Source organism: Delphinapterus leucas, chromosome 15 (assembly GCF_059928025.1).
Source record: "Delphinapterus leucas isolate spDelLeu-1000000601 "Yukka" chromosome 15, BTC_Dleu_Yukka2, whole genome shotgun sequence".
NCBI lineage: Eukaryota > Metazoa > Chordata > Mammalia > Artiodactyla > Monodontidae > Delphinapterus > Delphinapterus leucas.
In genome coordinates this window covers 58,418,793-58,431,766 of record NC_143143.1, presented here as the reverse complement: position 1 = coordinate 58,431,766, position 12,974 = coordinate 58,418,793, and the positions used below count along the sequence as shown (strand labels likewise).

General features: G+C 54.7%; 1 protein-coding gene across 3 annotated transcripts in view; it reads right to left on the bottom strand.

Annotated features, from left to right (window-relative positions):
• The window catches only part of ADISSP (adipose secreted signaling protein), a 13,827-nt gene extending 853 nt beyond the window's left edge, over positions 1–12,974 (bottom strand). Inside the window, exons 1-5 of one of the 3 annotated variants that reach the window (XM_022592913.3) lie at positions 12,865–12,974; positions 5,784–5,900; positions 4,214–4,356; positions 1,039–1,177; positions 55–177 (exon numbers count right to left, since the gene is read on the bottom strand). In XM_022592913.3, the coding sequence (XP_022448621.1) occupies positions 55–177; positions 1,039–1,177; positions 4,214–4,356; positions 5,784–5,802 (424 nt within the window). In that variant the 5' untranslated portion in view covers positions 5,803–5,900; positions 12,865–12,974. Of the gene's footprint in view, positions 1–54; positions 178–1,038; positions 1,178–4,213; positions 4,357–5,783; positions 5,955–12,668; positions 12,768–12,864 lie in introns of those variants that run through there. The other 2 variants (XM_089896617.1, XM_030762942.2) reach the window with 2 other exon arrangements.

Genomic DNA, 12,974 nt, shown 5'->3' with positions numbered 1-12,974 from the left:
GCAGCCAAGTTGGTGCCTCCCTCCTCTAGCCAGACCCGGGCCTCGAGCTCTCACCCATGACGCGCGCCTGTACCATCACGCGAACGCAGGTGCCGGTGCCACCTTCGCAGGCTAGCAGCATCTCCTCCTTGAGGACGCCCTCCTTGTGCGCTGAGTACTCACACTTGATGCTGTAACCTGCCCGGGTGATCAGCACCTCTGCGGCCTCCCGCCCCCACCCCCCAGCACTCACTGGCCCCCACCCACCACCAAGACCTCCAGAGGAGCAAGGATGGCCCAGGACCCTACCCCCAGGGCTGGGCGCATGGGCCTCAGCAACTTCCCATTCTTCATTGAGCTCTACATGCCTCTGCCTGTAGGCCAGAGGTCAAACTCAGGCTTCCAAGAGGTGGGATTCCCCAAAAAGGCAAGCAAGGAGAGAGGGTGATGGGGAGGGGAAAGGAGGGCAGGGCAGGGCTTGAGCAGATCTGGTGGCAAGAGGCCTGAGGGGGCTTGCTCAATCCACTTGAGGGTGAGGTCATTAGGTAGAGGTAGAGGGAAATGAAACTGAAGCTGGGGCTTCGGTACATGGTGAAACTGATACCCTAGCCTTTGGGAGAAGGGGGGACACTAAAGCTGGCAGGGTATAGAGAAGCAGCCCCAAGCCCAAGCCCAGGTTTGGCGGGTGATGGGAGGTAGCTGCCCAGAGTCCCTGAGGTTCCAGTAGCTTTTTCCTGAGGTACAGGCGGAGGGAGGGCTAGAGGCCCAGAGCCAGTTCCTCAGTGGCTCCCACTGTCCCATTAAGGTAACTATCAGGCAATGAGCAGACATAGGCCAACTGTGTGAGCGCATGGACTTCTGTTCAGGGAGTGGGGCCTGGGGTATGGGACCTGCCAAGGTGCCACACTGCAAGGCCATAATGAGGCATCATGTCCCCTGATTGCTAAGCTGCCCATCAGCCCTAGATGCGGGAAGAAGTACCCCATGCTCTCACTCCCACTCACACCCAGGCCCTGCTGGAGGAGGGCGGGCTTCCAGCACCCCAAGCAGGGTACGCACCTTCTGGGATGGGCATGACGCTGAGGAGCTTGAGGTGCAGGCTGGGGACAGGTGCCTCTCGGACCTCCTTGCTCAGCCTGCGCACTGGGGGCAGAGTGAAGGTAATCTCATACCTGTGCAGGATCTTCAGGAAGCCAACCTGCAGCAGGAGGGGTGGGGGAAGGAGGCACCTTCACTTACAGTCTCCCCCAGGGCCCACCCAGGTTGTGCCACTGATGATCCTGTGGGGCCCTACACTTGCTTCCTTGACAATCCCAGGGGAGCCTGACTCCCTCCATCACTCTAGTTGGTCCACACCCCTGGTCGGGTAGCTCTAGGCCCTTTCTCCAAGGACCCCATCCTTACAGCTTGGCCCACACAGTCCTCAGCATCTGTCTCATGAGCCCTGAAGTTCCTTGGTGGCCATTTTATAGATGATGAAATGGAAGCTAGGAAATGACTGGCTGAAGGCCACAGTGTGGTCAGGGTATAGTCCTCCCTGGACCTCTTGGCTACTGCTGCCACACGTGGCACACAGCAAAGCACCAGCCACTGCCCACAGGGGAGGCTCAAAGCCCCACGACACAGGCCATCCACCTGCTCCCACCACTACCAGCATGTGGCCAGAGCCAAGAGCCCAGGGACTCTGGTCCTCTAGTCATGGCGGGGCCACCAGGCAACACAGATAGCACAAGATGGAGGATGGGACAGAATTAGAAAAACAGACACTAGACCAGCTGTGTCAGTCCAAAGCTGGCCCACAAGACTGGCACCAGCCATGGAACCTGGGCTCCAGCCCACCGTGCTGGCATGTGAACATGGATTCCTGCCTGCCCACTCAAAGGCTCACTGTGTCCAACAGCCCTGATTCACAGCCCGAGCAATTTCTGTTGTTCATACACAGAGCTTGGCCATCCTTGGAAACTCCAGTCATGTGAAGGGTCACAGGCCAGGGTGGCTGTTGGGCAGGTAGGCTGACTGGAGCGCCAGTCCAGGAGGTGCAGGGGTGCATGCTGTATCCACAGCTCACATGCACACACACTCCTGTTCAGTTTCAGGAAATGGATGGCCCTGTCCTTTGGGAGAGCAACTAGCCTTTCAATGAGATCAGATGATGTCACTGCATGATAAAGCTCAGTCCCTGTGGCCCCCACACTCTGCTGGTAGAGGGCACACCTCTCAAGAGGACTTTCTGGCTGTACCTGCCAATGGTGACCCTGTGATCCAGCTGTATCACTTGCAGAATTTTCCAGGGGAAATACTCAGAGATGTGCAAAATAAAAATACTCATCACTGCCCTATTTATAACAGTACAAAACTGTAACACCAGGAATAGGGAACCAGCTAAATCAATGATGATACATATAGTGGAATACCAGGCAGTTTTAAAATCTCGTGGAAACCATCAGGAGATGGTTCACAGCAGAAGCAAGCAAAACACAGTGTGTACATTGTGATACCAGTTTTTCATTTTTGGAAACAAAGCTAAAAAAGAAACTCGAATAACACACATCAAAATATTAACCGTAGTTATTTCTGGATAGTATGATTGCGGGTACTTTTAAATTTCTTTATAGTTTTTTCTATCTTCCAGATTTTCTCTAATTACATGAATGGATTTTGCAATGGGAGGCAGGGAGCTATTTTTGAAAGTTTGGGTTAATTATGTTTATTCCCTTGGGGAAGTCGTCAGCTCTTGGAGGAAGAGCAAGGGTTTTAGAGTTGGGCAAACAGGTATGACTCTGGGCCCCTCCTCAGGGTGATCTCAATAAACCAGAAACCATCCTGCATCCTCACCACCATGCCCTCCAGGGCTCAACTCTGGAGCCCTGATTTATTGTCCAACCTGAGGGCCTCAGTCCCTGTTTCCCTCCAATCCATCCCCTCCAGAGACTTCCTCCTGCCCCTCCAAAGTGGATGTGGGATCCAACTGTGTGTGTCCCAGCAGCAGAGGAAGACAAGAGTGTATGAGATGTGGCCACTCGGAGAGGAGGAGAGGGGAAAAACATGGGGGTGATAAATACTGCTGCAAAGAGCCTAAATCAGCCAGAGGTTTGGCAGAGAAGAGTAAATAAAGTCACACCTTGTTATCAGCATAATTAGCCTTACACCTGAGTGACATACATACATCCTTCCATTTCCAACTCTTTGGGATATAAATTGTCTCTACTTCAGAGAAGGGAAACTGAGGTGACCTGCCCAAGGTCAGAGCCAGAATAGCAGGCCTGGACCTGAACCCAGGCCTGTGACACCACAGCCTTGACACCTGCCTTCCAGTTGCAATGGTTGGGGTGATGCCGATGATAACAACAGCTCCACTCCCATTCAAGTAACATCCTAAGTCAGTGGTCCCCAACCTTTTTGGCACCAGGGGCTGGTTTTGTGGAAGACAATTTTTCCACGGACCAGGGGGTGGGGGTGAGGTGGGTATGGTTTCGGGATGATTCAAGTGCATTACATTTATTGTGCACTTTATTTCTATTATTATTTCATTGTAATATATAATGAAAAAATTATACAACTCACCATAATGAAGAATCAGTGGGAGCCCTGAGATTGCTTTCACTTGCCACTTACTGATAGGGTTTTGATATGAGTCTGCAAGCAATTGATTTATTATGGTCTCTGTGCAGTCAAACCTCTCTGCTAATGATAATCTGTATTTGCAGCCACTCCCCAGCACTAGCATCACTGCCTCAGCTCCACCTCAGATCATCAGGCATTAGATTCTCACAAGGAACACGCAACCTAGATCCCTCGCATGCGCAGTTCACAGTAGGGTTCCCACTCCTAAGAGAATCTAATACCGCCACTGATCTGACAGGAGGTGGAGCTCAGGCGGTAATGCGAGCAATGGGGAGCAGCTGTAAATACAGATGAAGCTTCGCTCACTCGCCTGCTGCTCACCTCCTGCTGTGTGGCCTGGTTCCTAACAGGCCATGGACCAGTAATGGTCCGTGGCCTTGAGGGTTGGGGACCCCTGTGCTAAGTGCACTCATCTTACCACAGTCTCACACTTCCCATTTTACAGATGGGGAAACCAAAGCCCAGGGAAGGACAAAGATGTGCCTATGGAGCCAACTTAGAGGAAATGGAACAGGCTCAGGAAGCCAGGCAGGGCCAGGGAGAAGACAGATGGAATGAGGCTGATAATGGGGGTGGGGGGTGGGGGCGGGCGGGGAAGATGCACACATACCTTGACCAGAAAGCTGCTGTCGCTCTCTTGGGTGACCATGACCACAGAGTCATGCAGCTTCTCATCAAAGTGGACATGGCTCTGGGAGCCTTCTGCATCATGGCCTGTCGCAAAGCGGATACTCCGGACTCTGGGCTTATTGCCTACGAAGAGAGTGGGAGAGGGCTACCGGAGCTGTTGCCTTCACCTATCCCAGTAAACTACTCCACCGTGTCACCTCCCCGCCCTCTGCGACTGCCCTTCACATCATCCAGCATCCACTGCTGGGCTAGGCCACATCCTACTGGACAGTGGCGATCAAAGGCTTGAGGTTCCCACCTGCCCCTACCTGCTCAGTCCTCCCACAGAAAATACTCATCCTGAGAGAGGGTTTGTGGGGGTGGGATTCAGGGATTAGCTAATATGACCCTTCACTTAGAGGGAATGGGGCTAACAGGGAAGAGACAGTCCTCCCGACTCCAAACACCAAGCAGTGCAGGACTCAGCCCCAGTCCTCAAGATACCCTGCCCCATGCTCTCCTTCACAGTGCCAAGCAAGCTCCCCATCTCTGGGATCTCCTCTTCCAGGTCTGTCAGTACCTGAGGCCCTCTGCCTGCCCCTCCTGCTGACCCAACTTGAGAGGGGAGAAGGGCAGAGACAGGAATGGGCTCTATGGGACCTGCCTGGGAGTGGGAGAAACAAACAGGGTCAAAAACCACACTCAGCCCTCCTAGGAGGGGCCGCAGCTGCCTCTAAACCTCATCACTGATCACTGGCAGGTAAGAAGGAAGAACCCAGGGGAGCCTCCAGGACCCCTCCCAGAGACGCCTTTCCCTCCTCTGCTTAACCCCTCACATGGCCCATGGCTGTCTCCAGCTGGGTCAGGTTCTCCAAGGCCAGGAAGTCAGGGAGTTAAGGCAGGCAGAGCGTGGGAACTGGGCTGAGGGCCTGTACCGGGGGAGGCTAAGGCTGAAAGAGGCCCATCTTGCCAAGAGCATGACCCCAATCCTCTCTGACCCCCACAGCCCCTAGGGCTCCCAAGAGCCCTACCCAGAGTCCTTTTGGTGAGAAGGCCTGGGCCAGCCCTTGCCTGGGTTCTTGCACACTCAGTGGAGGGCCAGGGGGCCAGCCTGGCATTTTCACATTCCCTGCTGAGGCCCCCAGACTTGACCCTCATATATCCTACCAGGCCTCTCTTGCCTAAAACCTTCTATGAGCACTTCTGGACTCTGAATGAAACCCAAATTCCTTTCCACAACCTGCTGTGGCCCTACCCACCTCAGCAGCCTCAATGCTCACCCAAAGTCCCCTGTGCTCCCCAACCCCCACAGTGGAACAGGGAGGCTGGAACATGGGGCCATGAAGGCACACACCTCCAAAGACCAGCACACCATGGAGCCAGCAGGGGTCCCCGGGTTTGGCTTGGGTGTCCCCAGAACAAACACTGGTGTAATGTAATTAGTACCTCACATTCAGACAGACACACACACACACTCACAGCCAACGCAGGCCCCACATGCAGCAATGCCCCTTCCCACCAGGGCCCACTGGAAGATGCTACAAACCCCGCCAGACCAGGCAGGCACTCACCTTTGTTGGCTGCAGCCATGGATGCCCTCCCTGCCACAGGGTGAGACACGCAGCTCCTGCCAGACACCACTGGTCAAGCTCAGCAGCTTCCCATGCTCCAGGGACACCAGCAGAAGCCTGATGCATGGGGAGTGGGGAGGGCAGGGGTCAGGGTCACCAATGGGCCTGTGGCTAGGGGAGAGCAGAGAGTTCCCTTTAGGAAGGACCCAAACCCCTGCTGCTCTCAGTAGCCCAAGGGGTACCTGCACCCCGTAGCAGAGGGGGCTTCTGCCCCCCACTCCTCCACCCACTCCCCACATTCACCAAGAGCCCTCACCCTTGCCTGACACACTACTGACCCAGGGCCTGGCCAGCATGTACTGAGCTGCAGCTTCTGGGTGCCAAAGCACCAGCACAAGCCTCTTGTGCCCAGCCCACCTAAGGCTGGTGGGAAGAGGCAACCAGCAAAGGAAGGGGACTTCACTGGCACTTTCCAGGGGTCAGTTCTGGTGCTGGTGGCCCAAAGGTTGGCCCATCCCAGACACACAGGCTGTACCATCCTACATCCAGAGACCACAGTATTCACGTTGCACAAGTGGGTCCAGGTCAGAGTTAACAGTATGCTTGGAGGGGGGCAAATATGGGGGCTCACATAATAAAACATGTCCTCAGAGCTTTCCCTCCGAGTGATCAGTCAGGGCCATATACAGAACAGATACCCATGAAGGGGTTGCCGTCCATCGAAACCCACCATTCAGACTCTGGATTGATTACTATCTGGCTGGCCTCCCAGCTCAGCTCCCCAAGGGCAGCCTCAGGGCAGAGACTGTGGGAGGCGCCTCCAGGAAGCCTGTGTGAGCAGCCAGGCCTCTGAAAGACTGGGCTGAGACCATCTCAGCATCAAAAAGAATAATAAGTGCAACTGATGGAAACAGATGGAATTACATAAAATCAGAGCATTCATAGAGACTACAAAAAATGGGAGAAAGCAAAACAAACGAACCCAAATCCTCATTTGTCACTACTGACAGTAGCAATGCCCTAACTCTCTACTGGAAACTGGCAATATAGAGAACTAATTCAGCCTCGCTCTTGGCCTTTCCTATAACCAACTTGCCCTGGTGGTTAAAGGACAGCTCTTCTTTAACAAAGGAATGATCAACTGCTAAATAATTCTGCAACCCCCAAAACACAAATGCTAGGAGCAGCACTAATCAGTGGGTGCTAAACCAGTAAGGCAAAGGTTGAAATGGATGCTCACATATGCGCAAGTGCCACGGACAGATGACCTAGGGTTAAAGGGAACGAGTTTGCAATGGAGGGATGTGACATCAGTCAGTCTTGCATTAGTCAATCTCCTCTCACTCAGAGTGGGACAACTGGACACACTGATGTCTACTGATGTGAGGCAGCACCAAGTCACAGCAGTGCTAACAGGGCAGCCCCACCCCAAATGTCTAACCTGCATCTAACACGCCCCTAGAACTCCAGCTTCAGCTTACCAAAAACACAGAGGCCAGCAGAATAAATGACTCCACGAGAAAGCAAGGAGACAAACCCAGAAGGCAGGATATTCTACAGGACAACTGACCTAATTTTTTTCCAAACTGTAAGAAGGAAAATAAAGGAGGGAGGTGGTTCTAGATAGGGGATGGGCCAACTACAGCCTGTGGCGGCCGCCACTGTTTTTTGTAAAGTTTTACTGGCATACAACCGTGCTCATTTGTTTACGTGTTGTCTAAAATTGCTTCTGTTTTTTTTATTTGTTTGTTTGTTTTGCCTTGCCATGCTACTTGTGGGATCTTAATTCCCAGACCAGGGATTGAACCTGGGCCTGGCAGTGAAAGTGCTGGGTCCTAACCACTGGACCACCAGGGAATTCCCTAAAACTGCTTTTGCACTAAAGCAAAACTACTTTGAGTAGTTGCTACAGAGGCCACATAGCCTGCAAAGTCTATAATATTTACTATCTGGCCCTTCACAGAAAAAGTTTGCCAACCGCTGTTCTAAATTAACACACAAAGAGACCAAGAATGGGAAAACTGACCTCGTTTTTTCCACCACGTCAGTTTCAAGAAGAAAAATAAATGGGGTAGGGGATTTCTAACTATCTCTAAAAAGAGACATTTAGGGGATAATTGGGAAATAATGAGTGGGACTGGATCTTAGATGACATTAAGAAATAAAAGCTGATCAGTTAGGTGCGATAATGGAATTGGATTACGTAGAGAAGTATGTCCATATTTGTCAGAGATACACACTAAAGTAGAGATAAGTGAACAACGTTGGCTAGTCCAGGGAATGAAGAGACTAGCCAACTTGGGGTGGCCTCAGAGCTGGGCCTGTGGAGGGCATAACCTTGAGGCCCCTCAGGTGCCGAGCTGCCCTGAGAGCAGGCCTCACCTCCCTCCCTACTTCCCAATGCAAGAGAAGTCCACCTAGGCCCAAGCCTGGCCTCAAGGGCAGGGCAAACAGCCTGGGTACCAGGAGCCCACATACGAGGCCTCAGGAGGTACAGGGAAAGGCAAGGCTTGGGTCTCAGGAATGCAGGAGCGGCCAGGGCAGAAACAGCCCCAGGTGAGTACTCTGAGGTCACTCCCAGAAGGGCAGCCCCTGAGCCCTGGAATGCCTAGCTGTCCCAGAGAGACTGGCGCCTGGAGAGAAGCCTGCCCTACCCTACCCACTCCAGCCATCCCCTGAAGCTGTGGACTCAGAGCATGTGAAACATGGCCAAGAGCAAGGGGCCAAGAGCAAGGGGACCCTCCTCCTACCTTGGGCAGAGGCTGCTCCAGCCACACCTCTGCAGCCAGGGGAAATGACAAGAGGCCCCCATTTCCCAAGACATTTCCTGGGAGGCCTGGATGAAACTCAAACAGTGGCTGGTAAGCAAAGGCTCCTGGGGCTCTTCATAAAACTCTCTTCACTTCATAAAACCCCAGTACACACAGGGTCCGGTCCCTGTCTTCCTCCCCAGTCCATTGCCTGTTGCCTGCCTGCCTGCCTGCCTGCTTTAACCCAGGCCATCCCCTCTGCCTGGAACAATCCTGCCCCCCATCCACACCCCAGCCTGAGTCTCAGCTCCAGAGGACGTTTTTCAAGGTAGCACAACCCCATCCCACCACCGCCCATCCCAGGATAGGCCTGAAAATCTTCAAAAAGGATCCCCTTTCTCACTTCTGGGATCATTTGATATCTATATCCCCCACCTAACAAGGGTGGTGACTGTGTTTTTGCCAAACGCTGTGTTCCCAGCATCCAGCCCAGCACCTGGCAGGGAGCAGCTGTGTTCAGTTTATATTTGTTAAATGAATGAATGACCAAACTAAGTGGAGCCCAAGCATGGGCCTCAGCTGGGCCCTCTAGGCAGATGTGGCACCAGGGCCCAGAGGCTCTCAGAAGAGGAACGCCCCACCTCATTCTTTAAGCCAACCCCTGCCCTGGAGGGCACTCCCTTCCCCCATCTCAGAGTGGGGCCCCCCGATGGGCATCTTCTAGCCTGGCCACAATCAGCTGTTACCTGCCCCCTCAACCTTGAAATGGAAGGTCCACTGAGGGCCGGACCTGCGTCTCTTGCACTGCCCAGGGCTCAGGACAGAGCAAGCACTCAGGCACTGCCTTGTAACCCTTGGGCAATGAGAACGCAGAGCGAGGAGGCAAGTGACTTCAGGGGCTCAGAGAAGGCTGGAAAAAGCTCCTTTCCTAGCAGAAAGCCTCTCTGGTCGCTGTCCCCTGTGAGCCAGACTCTCATCCATGCACAATTCTTCATCAGAATCGGGAGGAGATGGCATTGGGCCTCCTCTTGCGGCAGCTGTGTCCATAGGGAACCACTAGGTCCCCTTGAAACCCCAGGCCTCCTCCTGTGCCAGCCAAGTCTTGATCGTGGCCCAAGTGGCACAGCCCCCAAGAGGCAGCAGGGACATGGTCAAGACGATTTAAATTCAGGCTGCATGGCAAAGTTACTCCGTGTCTCTGTGCCTCAGTTTCCTCATCTGCAACACAGAAATAAGCAGTGGCCTCTTCCTCAGTGGGTTTGGTGCAGCTGGTGCCTGAAGCTCTGTGACAATGCTCCCCACTCCACCCCCACCTTTGCAGAACAAATCCCCCAAAGGACTGGTTTCTGAAGCAACAGCAATTTCAGCATCAAAGAGGCACTTCAGGCCAATCCTGGAAGTCAGGAATGGCCCTCAGGGTGGGCCACAGGGACTTCAGTCTTCTCAGAAAACAGCTCAAGGGACTTCCCTGGTTGTGCAATTGTTAAGAATCTACCTTTCAACGCAGGGGACACGGGTTCAAGCCCTGGTCCGGGAAGATCCCACATGCTGCGGAGCAACTAAGCCCCTGCACCACAACTACTGAGCCTGCGCTCTAGAGCCCGCGAGCCACAACTCCCGAAGCCCCCATAACCCCCGAAGCCCGTGCGCCTAAAAAGCCCGGGTTCCGCAACAAGAGAAGCCAACACGCTGAGAAGCCCGTGCACCTCAAGAGTAGCCCCTACTCGCCGCAACTAGAGAAAGCCCGCGTGCAGCAACGAAGACCCAATGCAGCCAAAAATAAATTATATATAAAAAAAAGAAAAACAGCTCAAGGGCTGAGGGGCCTCCCTCTCCCTTCCTTCATCCTGCCTTCCCCTCCCCACCAGGTCTCCAGGGATTGCCAGAGGGCAGACTGCTGGGAGCCCACTATGCCCTACAACCAGAAGGACTCATAAAGAAGATGTGAAGAATATACATCCCACTCGAGCAAAAAAAAGACACCCCCACCTTTAGATGGGCTGGCAACAGGTCAGGGGTGGTACCACAGAGAGTTACAGGATGGGGAGGGCTGGGAAGCTGGAACAAGGGCCTTCGGGGGCTCCTTCAGCTCTCAGTTAATCTCAGGGAAATTGGCGGAACCTTCTCTCTGGGAAACAGAGCTCCCAGCTCAGATCCCTCTCAGCTTTAGAGAGAAAGGCTGCTTCGAGGTTATCCTACCCAGGGAAGGTCTCAGTCAGGCCCAGTGGCACCTCTGGCACAAGGAGCAGGACAGGGAAATGGCAGCTGGGCAAATGGACAGATGGACAGTTACACAGGAACCCAGAGTTCTCAGCCCCTTAGATTCCTGCCCTGCACACAGAGTGCTAGCTGCTACTCCAGGCTGTCCCACACTGGGGCCCAAGGCTGAAGGGAGGGTCAAAGACAGTCTGTCCATGGCAAAGTGGAGCTCCAGAACCTGCCACCCTTTTGCCCTGTACCTCACAGCTGCATCCCCACAGCACGTCTCTGCAGTCCCCAAACCCCAGGCATCATAGGACCAGCCCCAGCTTGTCCTCTGCTTTGTGGCTAGGAACATGCTTCTTGGGGCCTCGTTTCTCATTCATTCCTAATCCCCATTCTCAACCTGTTCAAGGACTTTGAGTTAGGAACTCTACAATCTTCCACCCTCCCCACCCCAGCCTAGGACTCAGTCCTGGCTTAAGCACTCAGTCCCACAGAAGCCTCTCATCAAAGCTCAAGCATGTAAAAAGAGCACCCACTGAGGCCACACTAACCTGCTGACTCCAGGACCTGACATAGGACTGGGCCCACATACCTAGAACAAGGCCTGGAAAGACAAGGCTGAAGGTCAGGAGTGGTTGTGACAGTTTTACATCAACTCAGACTGGATATGACTCCATTTTGTCCTCCCTCCAGCAGGCCAAAGTTGCAAGGATAAGTATGGGTGTTCTCTCTCTTAAAAATGGGTGGAGGGCTTCCCTGGTGGCCCAGTGGTTAAGAATCCACCTGCCAATGCAGGGGACACGGGTTCGAGCCCTGGTCGGGGAAGATCCCACATGCCGCAGAGCAATTAAGCCCGTGCGCCACAACTACTGAGCCTGCGCTCTAGAGCCGGTGAGCCACAACTACTGAAGCCCGCACGCCTAGAGCCGGTGCTCCACAACAAGAGAAGCCATGGCAATGAGAAGCCCGCACAACGCAACGACATTGGAGCCCCACTCGCCGCAACTAGAGAAAATCCACGCACAGCAACGAAGACCCAAGGCAGCCATAAATTAATTAATTAATTAGAAAAAGAATGAGTGGAGCAGGGGTGAACTCAGGAAGGGACCCCCACCATCTCCCACCCTCCTTTCTCCCCAAGAAGTGCTGCCCTCCTCTCCCCAGCATCTCCTCCCCACAACCTCTCAGGCCCCCAGCTAGAGGCTGCTCAGACCCCTCTAGCTTCCAGGCTGCCTGCCCCACCCAGGCCCCAATTAGTAGAGGCCAGGCCAGGTCCAGCGGGTGACAGCTGCCTCTGACCTTCTTCAACTCCCTGAGCAGAGAAACGCCCTACCCACACTTCCCAAGGCCAAGGTTCAAGAGGAAAGGCAACCCAAGCCCACCCTTCTCAGTCCACCAGGGTTCCTGCTCACTAACAGGAACACTGGTCCAGAACCTAAACGAACCTTTCCTGCTCTGTGACAAAGGGGAGGTGGTGGCCAAGCTCCCAGAGACATCAGGGGCCTGGGTATAGGAATCTGTACCCTCTCCCGCCTCCATCCCCGTGGGTGTGGCGCCCCCATCCCCACCCCATCCTCATCTTCTAAGGGGACAGAGGAGTCTGGACGCCCCCCCATCACACTCCTCCCGGGCTGCGAGGCGTCGGCTCTGTCCCTCATAATCCTGTGCCGTCCCCACCCTCATCTCTGCTGACGCTGTAGTCTCGGGAGCCCGTACTCCCCGACATCACAGCCCTCCTCCCTGAAGGTGCCGAGCCACGCGAGGTTCAGAGGCTACTCGTCCAAGGTCACACATTGAGGCGATGACAATGGAGGGCGGGCGCGGAGTTGCTGACGGCGCTGACCCCATTTGGCCCCCGCCCTCACTGTGTCACACGTGCCCCCGACAGCGCCCCGCGGAAAGCACTCCAGCTCTACCACCTAACGGTCACCTGCGGCCCTGGGGCCTGACATCTCCCCAGCTCAGATGCCAGGGAGCCCTCCCCGTCCTGGGCCCGACAGCGGAACTCTCCAGCCCCAGCCGGATGGGGTCGCAGGCACCGACTACCCAGAACAGCGGCTCCGCTGGGAGGGGATCTCCGCGAGCGGGGCGGAACCGGGAGGTGGCGGAAGGAAGAGCAGTCTCACCGTGCGGGGAGCACCCCGAAGCCAGGAAGGGAAGGGACGACCGCGACAGCGGCGGCGGCAGCTGTGGCGGTGGCGGCAGCCGTGGCGGTGGCGGCAGCCGTGGCGGTGGC